The sequence below is a fragment of the Theobroma umbraticum genome, unplaced genomic scaffold (assembly GCF_002168275.2).
Source record: "Theobroma umbraticum cultivar Fairchild unplaced genomic scaffold, ASM216827v3 scaffold_44.0, whole genome shotgun sequence".
Classification (NCBI taxonomy): Eukaryota; Viridiplantae; Streptophyta; class Magnoliopsida; order Malvales; family Malvaceae; genus Theobroma; species Theobroma umbraticum.
The window spans coordinates 6708417-6725086 of NW_018397255.1; the positions used below are offsets into that span (position 1 = coordinate 6708417).

Here is a 16670-nt window from a genome sequence, read left to right on the forward strand (position 1 = left end):
CTCATATCTGACCAAGCTTCAAATAGCATAGACAATTGGTTTGATATTATATTCCAAACAAGTGCAACTTTGTTCAAAAATTCCTTGGCAGAAGTGATGCTTTAGTAAAGGCATTTTGCTAATCTTCAACAGCCCTTACTTTAAGAGGCAAAAATTTGAGTTCTTCAGACATTTGTCATAGACGTTTTTTCCTCTCTCCAGTATTACTTAAATTAAAGTTCAGCTTGTTCTTATATTCTCTTAGGGAACTACTTTTTCCGATAGTTTGTATTAACCTATTTTTGTATTGTTATTATAAAGCTTTTCAAGGGCTTGGAAGCTTTTGATCGCAAACCTCCGGAGAAGTCAATAGTTCAAAGAGTCGCAGATGCATATGAGATGTTAGGCTTACTTGAAGAGAAAGAAAGGGTACTTGAAAAATACAAAGATATCCCTACCAAGACAGAAAAAGGTCATGAGAAATCTACGCAGGCTTCATCAAAAAGAAAGAAGAATTCTGGTCAGACTTTCTCTCTCTCTCTCTCTCTTTCCCTCCCCGCCCCAATAACCACTTCCAGAGTAGAATTTTGTATTTGTAAGGTCAGTCTTTTGTGCACCTGGAACTTGCCCTCGGACAGTGTAGCGAAGAGTTTACTGCTGAATATGAGAAACTTTTATTCTTTCATTTCTCAAGTTAAATATTCTGCTGTCTGGATTTGATGGGAGACTCCTGCATGTATGCCTAGTAAGATAGTAATATGTGTTTTCTTTGACCCTGCTGGTTTTGGTGGTTTCCAGGGCGGAGGAAAAAGGCATCAACTTAAGATAACCTTGTCGGCACTACAGATGGCACAGAAATTATGAGATGAGGACGAGAAGAGTGTAAGTTTTTCTTCCCAATTTTGGAACTGGGAAATTTTCTTGGTTCATTGGTCAACTACTGCAACAGGCTTTAGAGTTTTCCCTGGTTGCAAAATCAGTGTTCTTTGTCATGCTTGGACGAGAGGAAGGATCCAAGGTCAACAGTAAATTGCCAACTACTCAACAGTCAAACTCGCTTATCCTTTCAAATCTAGTGATTGTCAAACAATGTAAATTATATGGTTTGAAAGAACATATTAAAATTTGATAATTTAGGAATTCTAGAAGTAAGGAAAGAAAATTTGCACTAATATACGCATCTTTGGATTTCAAGCTTTAAAAGGGTAAACACTACTGGATAAGCAAGACTATGAAGTTGATTACCCTCTGATAAGTCTATAACATGGACAAGATTTAGGTCTTTTTGTGTGTGTGTGTGTGTGAAATTCGTTAAATTTCCTTCTAAATGATGTCATATATCCAAATGTTTGACTAATCAGTGAGAAATTATAATTATTTTGGGGAAATTTTACTTACATGTCTTTTAGTTTCAGTTTTTTTTGGTACATTACATTTTATGGGTTTTTTTTTCAGTTAGTACTATCTAAATAAATATTTATTTTTACAAGGGGTTAGGTTATTAATTTTGTTTAGTAAAATTATAAAAATATCCTCAAATGTGAATAAATAGGTTAATTTCGAATTGAACAGGTTTTGATAATTTTATTTAGTAAAACTAATAATCTAATCTTTTATGAGAACATAGGTTATTCACAAAGTATTAATTGAAAAAAAAATTATCATTTACTAGAAAAGTAAAAATGGATTTTATCATTTTGGTGGAGAATTTAACTAATTTTGCATAAGAAACTCCACCCAAGTCTTATAATTGCGAACAGATCCATAAGAGCAGCGATTTTTTGGCCAATTGTTTGATAAATTAAAAAATAATGTTGAAAAATTAAGTGTTGAAATTTTATTTTATATAATTTAAGCACTAAATGAATACTACAAAAGCTCCACAGGTGAGCCCTATATATATATATATATATATATATATATATATATATAATATTAGAATTTAAAAAAATTAAGAGAAATGAACACATGCTAAAAGATAAAAGAATATAATATTTAATGTAATCAAATTTCTTTAAATACCCTAAAAACGAAAGAATAGTTTATTAATTTTTTTGTAAATGAGTCCCGAGATATATAGACGCCTGACTATTATGTTTCCAAATAAAGAAAAAAAAATTTTAATGTGTGACTCGTAATCATAGGCTCCTGTTATGAAACGGGGCTCAGAATTTTAACCCGGACCTAGCCTCTCTCCTCTTGTTCACTAATATGGCTTCGCAAATTTGCCTCTATCTCTCAAACCAAAGCCCCTTCTCCTACAGATACAAGCATACCCATTCCTCTACGAACTGCCCTTCCTTCAAACCCAAAGCTCGCCAACGCTTTCAGGAAAACAACAATATTCCCAACAAAGACCCACTGCTACAACCACTTCCCTTGAGCAAGAGACGGCTGAATTTCTCAGCTCTTGCGCTAATCTTCAATGGGGTTTTGCAAGACATTTCTAAAGCTTTGTCTGACAAAGAATTGGAGCTTCAGAGATACACCGATGTCGATGAGGGTTTCACTCTCCTCAGACCTTCTTCTTGGATCAAGGTACTTACTTATTTATATAGTCAAAATGGGAAAGTTTAAATGGAAAAATATTCTACATTAATTCTAACAACTGTTATTTTATTTTTCTTTGCATGTAATAACGGGGTGGGGGGCTAAGATTGAGAAAGCAGGGGCAACTGTGTTGTTTGAGGAGGCAAACAAGGGAAGTAACAATGTTGGGGTTGTTGTGAACCCGGTTCGTTTAAACAGCCTTGGAGAATTTGGTACTCCTCAGTTTGTGGCTGATAAGCTTATACAGGCTGAAAAACGCAAGGTAACAAAACAAATTCTTTGACCACCAATTCATTCTTTTTTATCACCGTCAGTGGTTCCATTCCCATTCTTCCTGAGGAATTTTATTTTTATTTTCAACTGACCCCAAATTCATCGTATCCATCTTCTAGAGGTTTTTTAGCAATTAATTTGATTAATGGCGTCTAAATCTAATCGACCATGACAAATAATTGCATGTCAATAATATGCTAGTGTTTTGTACTAGAAAAACAAACAATGTTGCCTTGATGTGAAAACTAGGCAGGGCAAAGATAGATAAGCACCAATCAACTTGATGGATACAGGAGAATTGCCACTGCCTGATTAGAATTTCTTTGCTTTGCCTAGCACTAGGAGAAAATACTAGTAAGTATTCATCATTTATCAAATCAGTAATGTATATTAAATTTGTTAAAATTTTCAATCATCATCATTGTTTTTTTATCTTTTTTTATCAAAAACCATATTTTCTAACAAAAAGTACTTGCCAGTTGCATGATGCTATAATTATGATAGTTTTTCAATCATCATCAATTTTTTTTTAATCTTTTTCTTTCTTTGCGTATGTGTGCCAATATGTAGGCATGCTTTTGTCTAATTGCCCTCCCATAATTGAGCTAAATCAAAATTAGAAGAAAAAAAAAAGGAAAAAAAAAAGAACCCTTCTTCTTCACAGCTTAAATGATGGCAATGCTACATGAAATTTCCTTGTGTTGAGGACGGCTTGATAATAGTTGAGCTAAATGCTCAAATTGGGATTAAACGTTTGAGTGCTTTTTTAATTAAAGGTCAAACGTTTCAATTATAACAATTAAGGGTCAAACGTTTTTTATTTTTTATAATTAAAGGTTAAGTTAATAGGTGGATGGAGCGTGTATCACACGCGACAGAAAATCACATAAGCTGATGACATGGTATGTTCGGAAATGTTATTATACATCATGTTGTTAACATCATGTTGTAAAATGTAGTGTTACATGTCATAGTTTAAAATTTAATTGTTACATGCCATTTAGAAATAATTGTTATACACCATGTTAAAAATGTTGTTATTATACGTCATATTGAAAATGTAGTTATTACAAGCCTTGTTGAAGATTTAGTTATTACATGTCATGTTGAAAAATATAATTACACGTTATGTTGAAAAATATAGTTACACAGCATATTGAAGATTTAGTTGTTATATTTCATGTTAAAAAATTTAATTGTTACACGTCATGATGAAAAAGTTATTGCATGTTATAATTTAAACTGTTTTAGCTTGATAGAAAAGATTTTTTGACAAAATTACCTTTTCGTATTTTACATAATAGGTCAACGTCCATGTCATGCACATGTCTTACATACGTTAGACACATTCATCTTAGCCTTTAATTGTAAAAGAGCTGAAAATGTTTGGTCTTAAGTTGACAAAAATCCTACGATTTTAACCTTAAATTGAGCATTTAGTCTAATAGTTGAAGATATATTGCAACTTGAAGTACTTGCCTTACCTTTTCCTTAGGGGCCTTATGGTTTCTTCCCATTTGACTACTTTCCTTTCTCTATTTCATTTATTCTAGTTCAAGAGTATATGAAAAAATTGTTGGGAAGTTAAGGTGATATTTGACCCATGTATAATTTGAAAAAAACGATTTGCAACATATTTTACATCTACTTGGACTGAAACTTTTGAAATGATGAAGTACAAGACTATAGTAGGTTTACTTATTATATGTCATTTAGTTAGATACCTTTGATTGGTGCAATGTAATTATCCAAGTCTAAGCAATACTGGTCCAATAACATTTAAGTTTTAACCTACGTGACTTTCAAAAGCTTAAGCTTTGGTTGTTAGTAGTAATTGACTAAGATTCTTATATAGATTTTAACAATCACATTCACATTTGATGTGGGATAGGTATCGCAATTCTATTCACTCAAGTCCTTAATGCCTTGATCAAGGTCACACATTAAATCATAATCAAGGCTCACTTCATAAGATCAAGATCTCACCAGTGTAATGTGGAAGTCCACATCGGACCAGTAAATGCTTTGATACCAATTTTGTTACAACTCATCTCAGGCCATGACATGCAAAAAGCCTAGCAAGCAAGTCCACTCGACCCAAGCAAAGCTCCAATACCAAATCCATTTGAATAACCAAACATGACATTTAAGAGAGTGCTTTATCTCAATAAATATGCATGCATATATAATTATAGTCTAAAGTATATTTCTTTTGAAAATAAAATTTTTAATATTTTTCAAATGCATGTATATGCAAAAAATCATCAAAACCAAATAATTCGTTAGTTTGTATATCAACATATAGTATGCTAACCAATGGTCAAGTATAATCATTTATTAAAATATGTTTAATCAAAACAAAATATGACTCAAATTTAGTGAATTGACTCAAGAAAAAGTGGGAAACCTTTATGGGATGCCTCTACCAAGTGCTAGCAAAGAGAAGACTCTCTTAGTAAGCCAATTAAAGATATAAAATCTCAGTGAGCATACACAATAGGGGAACAAGCCAAATAGAGAAATTTTTGAATAAATATATTTACATAAAACATGTCACTTTTTAAATCAAATTTAAGATCTGATCAAATATATTTAAAAAGAGGGTTATACATCTATTAAAATGCTAAAATTATTTTCAAACTTCATTAGAAACTTAGTTTAAGGTTGCCTAAACTCACTCCTCAAAACGATCAAAATACCAAAAGTAATATAATTTCTGTTGCAGGGATCAATCGTCGTTTGATAAAGGGTCGGTCCTTCTAAGATAGAATACTTCCTTAGATATTCTACTAGCCAGGGATCGACCCTTTGGTCCTCAAGGGTCGATCGTTGCACTTTCAAATTTCAAAATTCAGCTTTAAACCTTTTAATTTTACTTTATTTACATTGAAATCAATTCTTTTTTGCAATCATTCAAATTTAAAGTTTCAAAATACCAATGGTTTTACATTTGGTAAACCAAACATATTTCTGTCAAAGAATTTGATCTAATCAATTCCACAATTAATTTTCAAGCATACATTATAAAAATATAACTCAATTATAATAATGTGTGCATTCCAAATAAGCATGTGAGCAAGCATAGTTGAGTATAACTTTTATAAATTACTACTTAAGAAATTAATAACCTCGATTAAATAATATTTTTTATTGGTCTCGACTTGGGACTAATGTGATAAATTAATAATTCGCTTTATCAGATAATACATCTAAAGAAAAACACATAAGCCCCACTTGATATATAAAATAATAATCTTTTTACACTTCAAAATTATATATCTACATGACTCAATTCGGAGGTCTTTGTAAAATGACTCCAACGCTACTTGTTTCTTCTTGAAATTAATGTTTCTTTAGACTTCATTTCTAACTTTTCTTTGTGCATTAAGAAGATTTGGTGTATTCTTTATATTGTAAGAGAAACTTATGCAATGTGATTGTTGCTTTGAGTGCATCTTTGCGCAAGATAGGCTCCAGTACCAAAGGTGATGCCAAACGACTAATTTATACATCAAATAAGCATCAAAAAAGCTTAATTGATGTATAAATTAATCAATTACTAATTTATTGATTTAATAATATCTCAATTAATTAATAAATTTTCATGGTTTCAAGGGTATTAAATTATAAAGGTTTAACTGTATAAAAACAATCATTTAATACAAGTGGTCTAAATATGATTATGCATTAATCCAATATCTAAGTGTATAAGGTGCATGTTTGTTCGTGTTAAGGCTCGTGGTCAAAATCCAAAGGTGCTAAGGCACCTAACAAGGTCAAAAGGTGCGAAGGTACTTAATAAAGTTTCAAAGGTGCTATGACACCTAATAAATCACATCATTAATTCACAATCATTGTGAAAATCTTAACTATTTTCATTTTATTTTCAAGTCATTTTGAAACAAAGTTTTTCAATCATTTGAAAAGCTTGTTCCCCATGAAAACGCACATACACACACATGCGCACGCATACACATTGATATTTACATACATATATGCATTACAAAACATTTCAATCAAAACCTTTGGCATCAAACACATTCTATCAATCATCTAAATTTTCATGCTTTAATAAGCCTCTAAACATACTTAGCTATACCTAAAATAATTTTTAAACACATATCTACTCACAGTACTTTCCAAGCACATGCAACCAATCAAACCTCTCTCAGCACGACAAGTTGAAATTTTCAACAGCACTGAAGTTAACAATCGATCATTAATATTGTCATAAATATTCTAAAAATTCGTAATATTTAAATATTCATTTTCAAATTTAACTTATTTTCATTTAATTTCAATAATATTTATCCATCTTTCTTCCCAACTTCATACTTATTAAATAAATAGCTTACTTTACCTATTATCTTTCCTTGGTAAGCATTTTATTGGAGGGATTTAGCCAAAACGTTAAAAATTTAATCAAATATTCTAATTTTAGAGAGAAAAGAGCTAAAATCTTAAAATCCATGATTTTTAGAGTTGAAATCATTTTATTTAGCACTTAGAATCCAAAGTTTGATAATGAAGCTTTAAGGGTCTTAAGAGGACAAGATTTTAAGAGAAAATGGGAGCAAAAATGAAAATGAAAGAATGATTGAAAAATGGTTTGGGTTTGGGGCCTTTAGGGTTTTTTTTTTTTATCAAAGTGTTTAAGGATTGACCCTTAAAAGGGTAGAGGTCAATCCTTGCCATCAAAAATTTTGTTTTTGTGTGTTTTGGGTTAAGAAATCGACTTTTTAAACGGTAAAGGTCTATCCTTACAATCTAAAAAACAATTTGCTAAATTTTTATGTTTAGCGATTAACCCTTTTTGCATGAGAATTATGATAATGTAAGATAGATCAAGATTATACCTTTTGAGGACAGATACGTGGAAGATTGCATGGATACTAGAAAGGTCTGGGGGAAGTGCTAGTCGATTTGTTACACTCCAATCCTCTCAAGCATCTCAAAAGGGCTTATGTACCTCGAGCTTAGCTTCTGTTTCTTTTCAAACCTCATGACATGACACCCTTAGTTGGTGAACCTTTCAAAAAAACATTCACCCTTAGTTGGAACTCCTAGTCAGTTCCAAGTCTCAACGTTTGTGGTTTGTTTAAGACTTTTATCAACTCTGTGTTGTTAACATTCGCCCTCGTATCATATGAATCTTGTCAATGGCATCTTAAACTATCTCCAACATTTCTTTTCACTCACCTCGATCTTACAAATGAGTGACCTACACTTTCACCCATACAATGCCTCGTAAAGTGCAATTAGATACTAGATTGATAACTATTATCGTAGGCGAACATTATTAATAGTAAGTGCCAATCCCAAGTGACCTCAAAGTTAATCACACAAGCTCTCAATATATCTTCCAAAGTTTGAATAGTTCTCTTAAATCGTCCATTAATCTAAGGGTGGAAGGCTGTGCCAAAGTTCAATTTGGTGCTTAAAGTTTCATGATGTTTTCCCCAAAATCGACTAGTAATCAGAATACCTCGATCTGAAACTATTGTGATGGGGACACCATGTAACCTTACAATCTCATCAATGTACAACCTTGCATATTGTGCCAAAATATGAGTATAGAGGTGTTTGGTTTAGATTAAAGATAACTGTCACGATCTACACCAACATCGACCTATAAGGTATTGTCCACTTTGGTTTGCTATCCTTATGGCTTTGTATCACAAAAGACGTCTCACAAGTCGAAAGTGGTGTGACCCATTCAATTGCTAGTCTCACTCTAGTACATATGCCCAATCTCATTTTAATACACAATTGATGAGGGATTCATGGCTCCCTTTTATGCCCATGACATCTTTCTTTAGCTCCCTATTGAGAGCTTCTTTTCAATGTGGATTTATGACTTCTTGTTGGGACCATGTATTCTCTCTAATGTAGGATTCAAGGGCCCCAATTGGGACTGTGCATCCTCTCTCACTTCATTAAGGGCACATTGTCCTCAGTGGCATATTGTTAGTACCTTTGGGTTTATTTTGAAACCAACTGCCACGATCCACACCAACACCAACCTGTAAGGTATTATCCACTTTGGTTCGTTAGTCTCACAGTTTTGTCCTATAAGAAGATGGTGTGAACCATTAAATACCTAGTCTCACTCTAGTATACAACTAATGTGAAGTTCATGGCTCTCTTTTGGGACCTTAGCATCCTCTATCGGTTCTCTATTAGAAGCTTCTTTTAATGTGGGATATATGACTCCTCATTGGGACCATGTATTCTCCCTAATGTACGATTTAATGCTCCTCGTTGGGACTATGACATCTAATCTGAAACCCTTAAATTCTTAATTACATGAATGAATGGGATAATTAGTTTGGTGAGCTTGTGGAATTTCTCTTCAATGTAGGGTCAATTCTCATGCATGGAAGGTTGATCCCTAGACATAAAAATTGGTAGATGCTCTTTGGATTTCAAAGATCGACACTTGCCCTTTAAGGGGTCGATCCTTGGACAATTTGATTAAAAAATAAAACCCTAAAACTTCTAAACCTGAGCCACTCTTCACTTTTTATTTCTTCATTTTTCCTCTTATTTTTTCTCAAAATGTCCTCCTTACAATGTCCTCAAAGTTCCATTATCAAACCTTGGGTTCTAAATGGTAAAAGTAAAAATTGCAACTCTTAAAATTATGGGTTTTAAGATTTTAGCCCTTTTTTCTCTAAAATCAAAATCTTAGGTTAGGTTTTCAAGGTTTTGGCTAGATTCCTCCAATAAAAGACTCACCAAGAAAAGACAATAGGTAAAGTAAGGCATTTATTTGATAAATATGAAGTTTGGAAGAAGGTTTGATGAATATTATTGATAATAAATGTAGTTAAGTTTGAAAATGGGTACTTTGATATTATGGATTTTTAGAATATTTATGGTGATATTAATGATCGATTGTTAACTTAAGCAACATTGAAGATTCTAACTTGCCGTGTTGAGTGAGATTCAATCGGTTGCAGGTGCACAGAAAGTATTGTGAGTAGATACACATTTTAAAATTATTTTAGGTATACCTAAGTATATTTTAGAGGCTTATTAAAGTATGAAAACTTAAATGATTGATTGAATGTATTCAATGCCAAAGGTTTAGAATGAAACGTTTTGTGTATGTATGTATATAGATATGAATATTATATATATATATATATCTATGTTTTCATGAGGAACAAGGCTTTCAAATTATTGAAAAACGTCATTTCAAAATAACTCGAAAATTGAAATGAAAATAGTTTGGGTTTTCACAATGATTATAAATTGATGATGTGATTTGTTTGGTTATTTAGCACTTTTGGATTTATTATTTGCTTTAGCACTTTTGGAACTTTGTTAGGTGCCGTAGCACCTTTTTGCCTTAGCACTTTTGGATTTATTATTTGCTTTAGCACTTTTGGAACTTTGTTAGGTGCCGTAGCACCTTTTGACTTTGTTAGGTGCCTTTAGCACCTTTGAACTTTGTTAGGTGCCTTAACATCTTTTGACTTTGTAGGTGCTGTAGCACCTTAGGATTTTGGCAATGAGTTTTAGTACGAACGAATGTGTGCCTTAATACACTTGTATATAATCATAGTTGGATCATTTGTATTACATGGTTGTTCATATATTATACTTCCTCATATGCCTATTTGGAATGCACATATTATCATGATCGAGTTAAATGTTTATAATGTATGTTTGGAAATTGATTGTAAATTTGATTGGATCAAATTCTCTTATAGAAATATATTTGGTTCACTAAATGTAGAATCATTGGTATTTTGAAACTTTAGATTTGAAGAATTGAAAAAAAAAATTAATTTCAAGGTAAATAAAGTGAAATTGGAAGGTTTTAAGGTTGAAATTTGGAAGTGCAAAGATCGGCCCTTAAAGACCAATGGGTCGATCGTTAACTAGCAGAACACCCAATGAAGTGTTCTGTATCAAAAGGATCAATCCTTCATCAAGGAAAGGTCTATCCCTATAGTTGAAATTACATTGTTTTTGGTATTTTGATCTCGTTTTGAGGAGTTTGTTTAGATAACCTTAGATCAAGTTTCTAAGGGACTTTAAGCATAATTTTTGCATTTTAAGGAATGTATAATTTTCTCTTTTTAAATGTATTTGATTAGATCTTGGGTTTGCTTTGCAAAGTGGCATGTTTTATGCGAATTTGTTTATTCGAAAGCTCCTTTGTTTCTGTTTGTTCTCTTTTTGTATTTGCTCACTAAGCTTTTACATCTCATCCCACGAAATATCTACTTTTGTTTTTAGATTAGTAGATTTTTAGTTAGCTTATAAGGGTTTTCTCTTTGCTGGCACTTGATAGGTGGATGTTAACACATCCCATAGAGGTTTTCCACTTTTTGTTGAGTTATTCAACTGAATTTGAGTCATACTTTGTTTTGGTTAAACATATTTTGATAAATGATTATACTTAGCTACTGATTGGCATACTATATGTTGATATATGAACTTGCGAGTTTGTTTTTATGGTTTTTCACATTTACATGTTGTTGAAAAATATTATAAATTAAAAATTATATATATACTTTTGAGTGTAATTATATGTACATGTAGACTTATTGAGATGAGGTACTCTCAAATGTTATGTTTTGTTATCTAAATGGATTTGGTATTGAAGGCTTACTTGGGTTGAGTGGGCTTGACTGTTAAGTTCTTGTGTCAGTCATGGTCAAAGATGGGTTGTTACGAAATTGGTATCAGTGCATGTGTTAACTTGATGTGGGCTTTCACATTGCACTAGTGAGATTTTGGTCTTATGGAGTGAGTTTTGATTATGATTTAATATGTAGCTTTGATGAGGACATCAAGGATTTGAGTAGATGGGATTGTAATATCTTATTCCATTTGAGATGTAAATATGATTGTTAATACTTATATAAGAATCCAAGTCAATAGCTACTAGCAATTTGAGTTTAAGCTTTTAAGAGCCACGTGTTTTAGACTTAAAAAGTTGTTGGACCAATGGATTTGGACCTAGGTTATTAGAGTTGGTATCAAAGTGAGGTCTAAGGTATTAGCAATATGCCATTAAGGACAATAAATCTTTGTTGGAGTGGAGGTGTTATGGTCCTTGCAAGGAGCTGTGAATTCCACATCAAGAAAAAATTTCATGGTCCCAAAAGGATCAAATTCAGAGTCGCCACTAAATTTTTTTTTTATTAAAAAGGTGTGAAATTCATTTTATTTGACAACATGAAAAGTGTGATTGGCTTCTAATTAAATTTTTTTATGTAATTGGCTGGTAGTTAAATTTTTTTTTTATAACGAAGGTGTGAAATTCATTATATTTGACGACCTGAGAGGTGTGATTGCTATTTAACAATGTGAAAAGTGTGATTGCTATTTAACAATGTGAAAAGTGTGATTGGCTACTAATTCAATTTTTTATATGAATGGTCGCTAATAAAATTTTTTTATAAAAAATGTGTGAAATTCATTATATTCGATGATATGAAAGATGCGTCAACTAAATTTGTTTCACACCTGTTAAACTCATTCTATTTGGCAACATGATCAAATTGGGAATCATTGCCAATTTTTTATAAAAAATGTGTGAAATTCATTCTATTCAAAGACATGAAAGGTATGACTGGTTGCCAATTAAATTCATTTTATAGTTATTAAATTCGTTTTATTCGATGACGTGAAAGTGTGGGAGTTGTCACATCAAGAGATTAAATTTGCTCTATTCAACAACATGAAAGTGTGGGAATTGACGACATGAAAGTGTGTGAGTCGCCACATCATGAGAGGACCCGTCTGACTTTGTGAAATTCATTCTATTCAATGACGTGAAAGTTGTGATTGGTCGTCAATTAAATTTATTTTTCACCTATTAAATTCGTTCTATTAAACAACATGAAAGTATGGAAGTTGCCACATCAAGAGATTAATTTATTCTATTCGACGACATGAAAGTGTGGGAGTTAACAATGTAAAAGTGTGAGAGTTGCCACATCGACAGAGAACTTGTCTGTCTCGACATGAAAATATGAGAGTTGTCACTAATTTTTTTTATAAGGTGTGATTGGTTGCTTATTAAATTCATTTCACACTTGTTAAATTTATTTTATTTGACAAAGTCTTAAATTGATTTCAGATCCATATAAAGAACAATAATTTGGTCTACAAGTTTTTAGAGTTTGGATTCGAAAATGCAGTTAAGCAAGAAAAGAATTAGCTCCCTATGACCGTTCCACAAACAATATCATTTAATCATATATTATACTATTTATTCTCTTACTTGGGATGCAAAAAGTTGCAATCACATATTAATTAACCTTCATTCTTTTTGTATAGAAGAGAAACTAAAGTAACTTACATTCTTTATGTATCATAGTTGTGCTGAATATACTTTGTTCGTTCATATCTTAAGCCGAATAAGTTGAAGTGAACATGGTTGCTGTTTTTCTATTTCTTTTTTCAGTTTTGATGTCTTAAGGAAATAACAATATTGTTATAGGAAAGCACAAAGGATGCTGAGGTAATTGGAGTTGCAGAGAGACCAGGTCAGGGAGGCTTACAAGTGTATGAGTTTGAGTACAAGGTTGATAGCACCAGGGGAGGAATGAAGAGGATCTTTTCAGCTGCTTTTGTGGCGTCAAAGAAGCTCTACCTTCTCAATATTGCTCATTCAGACAAGCCCGAAAGTCCTCTTGATACCCATACAAGAGCAGTGCTGGAAGAGATTCTTCATTCTTTTGATGCAGCACCTTCTACATAACATCACTGACCCAGTGTTCCTTGACACGATGACTTCATGCTTCTGCTTCAGTATTTTAAGCCTGGTAATTGCTGCTGACCTATTTTATTATGTCCTGTTAAATTGAATGGGAAAATACCAGCAGCACACTGCTGAGAATGAACACTGAATGCAGGAAATTGATTAATTTGAATTATTGTCATTTATAAAGAACCCTGGCCTTTGCAATGCAGGAGCCTTGTCTACTATGCACCCTTTTTATTGATAAAAAGAAACGAGAAAGGGAAGAAAAAAGAAAAGAAAGAAGAATGGGTTCTTTTTTGAATCATGCCAAAAAAGGCAGATCAGTGATTCTGTGGGTTTTGTGCGGTGTAGGTATTTGTATACAACTAGATGTTGCTCAAGCTTCTCCATTGGTTTCCATGGCAAGAAAATGCAAGTCATGCAACACCTTACATATGAGCTTTGTTTAAGCTTCTGGTCTTACCAAACTATATTATGATCAGGTAAATATGGCAGGTCAATGATATTCTCAGCTGGGATCTGAACAGTGAAAAATCATTATTTATTATCCTTTCAAAGTGAGGCAAATTATTTGAGAATCACCCTTAGTAATAAATTTAATGCTTCATGTTGGTATTAATACGGGTAGCAGAGAAAAGTTGTTACTGTGGGGTTTATCTTCTTTACATGATATGTAGTTTTACTACCGTTTTGGCATTTCTGATAACGGATGGTTGTAAAATAGTGAGAGAACCATCAAAAATGCATGTCATCATCTCTGGGTATTGGTGTCTTGCGCAAGCTTGGAGTTTCTTTCCTTTTTTTCTGTTTTTTTTTGTTGGGTGCTTGTTTGAAGTAATGGCCTCTCATTTATACACCAAATTGACCTCAATTCAAGATCATTAAGTGATTTTGTAGATGTTTTTTTTTTCTTTCTTGCCTCTTGGGTCTCTAATTTTGATGAACAATGAGAGGTGTGTGAAGGCAATGGATGATTTGAAATTTTATTTATAAAAAGGAAATTAGATGTACATGTAATAAAGTATGAATATATAAGAAAAAAGAGAATCTTTTAGAGTACGGGAGTCATTAATAATTGTTAAAATTGAAACGTTTGATCGTAACTGAAAAAATATTTAAACACTTAACCTCAATTTTTATTTATGTTAATAAAAATGTAAAAATCAATTATATCAACTAAATGCAGTCTAAATGTTTTTTTTTTTTCATTTGTGGTAAGATTTTGATGGAATAATAATGGAAGGATGGAACTACTTTAATTTTATTGGGTTTGAGCTTGATTACAACTTTGGAATCTATGGCTGAAGAGGCCAATTTTTAATTTTTGGAAGGGGAAGTAAATTTTATGTGTGTCCACTATTAAATGTGATGGTCTATCACAAAGGGAAAGATTAACCATTCTGCACTGTAGTTGAGAACGCCAATCCTCTGCCTCGACTTGGCGCCCCATTCTTACCTCAGCCCCAAAATTAGGCCATCTGTCCAAATTATTAAAATCCCCAAATAACTGTTACTGTGTAAATAAAAAAGAAAAGCAAGTGAAGAATATTCGAGACTCCCACCTGATATGACTTACAGCAAAACAAGTTCTCAAGATAGGTAATGATTTGATGCGAAAATGAAGTAGTATTACTAGTATTAATCATCTGACTACATTGAAATTCAATAAATGCAAAGGTAGTTTCCACCACCAGTACTCAAGATAGGGTCTCCAAGTGAAATCAAAAGCAATTCTCACACACAGCAAAATGCAACATAAGATTGGTTGAATCTTGGAAAAACACAATTAACCCAATATTCCTTGTCCTTGAAGAAGCTGGTAAACATCTTTCATTGTTTAAGAAGATTTCCATCTTGACAAAGGGTCCAAAATACTAAAGAAAAAGAAAATAGAAATGGAGAAATAACAACAATAATAATGGGGACCAAAGATACCCTCAGAGACTTTTTTGATTGTCTTGTTCGAAAACCCTCTTAAATAAGGTATCTTAAATTCTTCTTCGGATTCAATGTTTTTTTCCTAGTTGGGGTTTGTAACTCTCTAGAAAGTGAAAGGGAAATGGGCTTCGTTCTGGGGTTTGTAACTCCAGGATCTCAGTTGAAGAGAAGTTGTAAGACAAAACAGATGGAATTCTTTAGTTCAATACCAGAAGGGAAAAAACAACAGAGAAGAGACCAGTTAAATACATCCAACTTTTGAATCGTTGGTTGCAAATACTTCATGTTTCGTAAAAAGAAAAAAAAAAAAACCCAACAAAAAATATATTCAATTGTCCCAAGCTTTGGTGCTGAACAATCCAAAAAAATGGTAAAGTTTTTTTTCTTTGCCAAATATCGACTATACAAGCATTTGTAACAACACATAATGAGTTGGGGTAAAAAATGATTGACCATTACTACATGCATGGACCTCTACTTAATTGCCTGCCTGTATTTGTAGATTGATTGAGCAAACAGCACTCTCCAAATTATTGCTGGTAACACCATTATTGAACTTATGGGGAAAAAAAAAAGAAAGAAAACCAAATTCCCATTCATCAGTTAATTTCCAAAAATTGGTGCTAGTAGAAATTTAGAAGCATTCCTTTGGTGAATATAACATTTGGATATAATTTGTGTTTTCACCATCATCCATTTCATTGTACAACAGGAAATGCAGTGTACCAAGATATTGAATTTATATCTTTTTTTTTCAGTTTGTTGTTCTTTAAGATGGTCAATCATATTTAGATAAAAAAAATTAATAATGACTCTCTAAATTACCTCTACATCTAGCAATTAGGTTCCCGAGCCAGCACATTGCGACAACTACAAAAGAATGTCACACCTTAATATCCAATTATTCACTTGCCATCGTTACAGTCAATAAATAAATAAAAGCGATTATGTTAAACTGACACTCAACCCATTCCAGCGGTATAATTAGGCAATAGATCTGGAAGCACCTCCACCCTTGGCTTTGCACAATTATTAGTTGGCCAGATGTAAGCAAAATGGTAAACAAGGCTACCATAATTAATTATTATTATTATTATTATCATCATCATCATCAGCTTAAAAATAAGCCTATATTGATCACTATAATAATGCATGATATGGTATGACAAAATTAGCTATTACTTAGGATCTCCAAACACTA

The 16670-nt window shown here is 32.4% G+C and overlaps 2 protein-coding genes across 3 annotated transcripts in view; both read left to right on the forward strand.

Moving 5' to 3' along the window:
- The window catches only part of LOC110429432 (PPR containing-like protein), a 6957-nt gene extending 5846 nt beyond the window's left edge, over positions 1–1111 (forward strand). The window contains exons 7-8 of the mRNA XM_021445474.2: positions 301–499; positions 778–1111. Coding sequence (XP_021301149.2) covers positions 301–499; positions 778–803 — 225 coding nt within the window. The 3' untranslated portion in view covers positions 804–1111. The remainder of the gene's footprint in view (positions 1–300; positions 500–777) is intronic.
- Positions 1112–1500: 389 nt separating this feature from the next.
- Positions 1501–14150, forward strand: LOC110429433 (Photosystem II reaction center PsbP family protein). Of its 2 annotated transcripts, none has more exons than XM_021445477.2 (4): positions 1501–2517; positions 2636–2791; positions 13268–13592; positions 13741–14150. In XM_021445477.2, the coding sequence occupies exons 1-3, from the start codon at positions 2191–2193 to the stop codon at positions 13526–13528; spliced, it is 744 nt and encodes a 247-aa protein (XP_021301152.1). In that variant the 5' UTR covers positions 1501–2190; the 3' UTR covers positions 13529–13592; positions 13741–14150. The 2 variants fall into 2 exon arrangements, with proteins under 2 accessions (XP_021301152.1, XP_021301150.1); XM_021445475.2 differs by having other exon boundaries at positions 13883–14150.
- Positions 14151–16670: the final 2520 nt, after the last annotated feature.

Excerpts from the sequence above, each read along its gene's own strand:
- LOC110429433 (XM_021445477.2), top strand. The coding sequence starts at position 2,191 with ATGGCTTCGCAAATTTGCCTCTATCTCTCAAACCAAAGCCCCTTCTCC. Across the intron at positions 2,518-2,635 it reads GACCTTCTTCTTGGATCAAG|ATTGAGAAAGCAGGGGCAAC; the intron begins GTACTTACTTAT and ends TGGGGGGCTAAG. Across the intron at positions 2,792-13,267 it reads TACAGGCTGAAAAACGCAAG|GAAAGCACAAAGGATGCTGA; the intron begins GTAACAAAACAA and ends ATATTGTTATAG.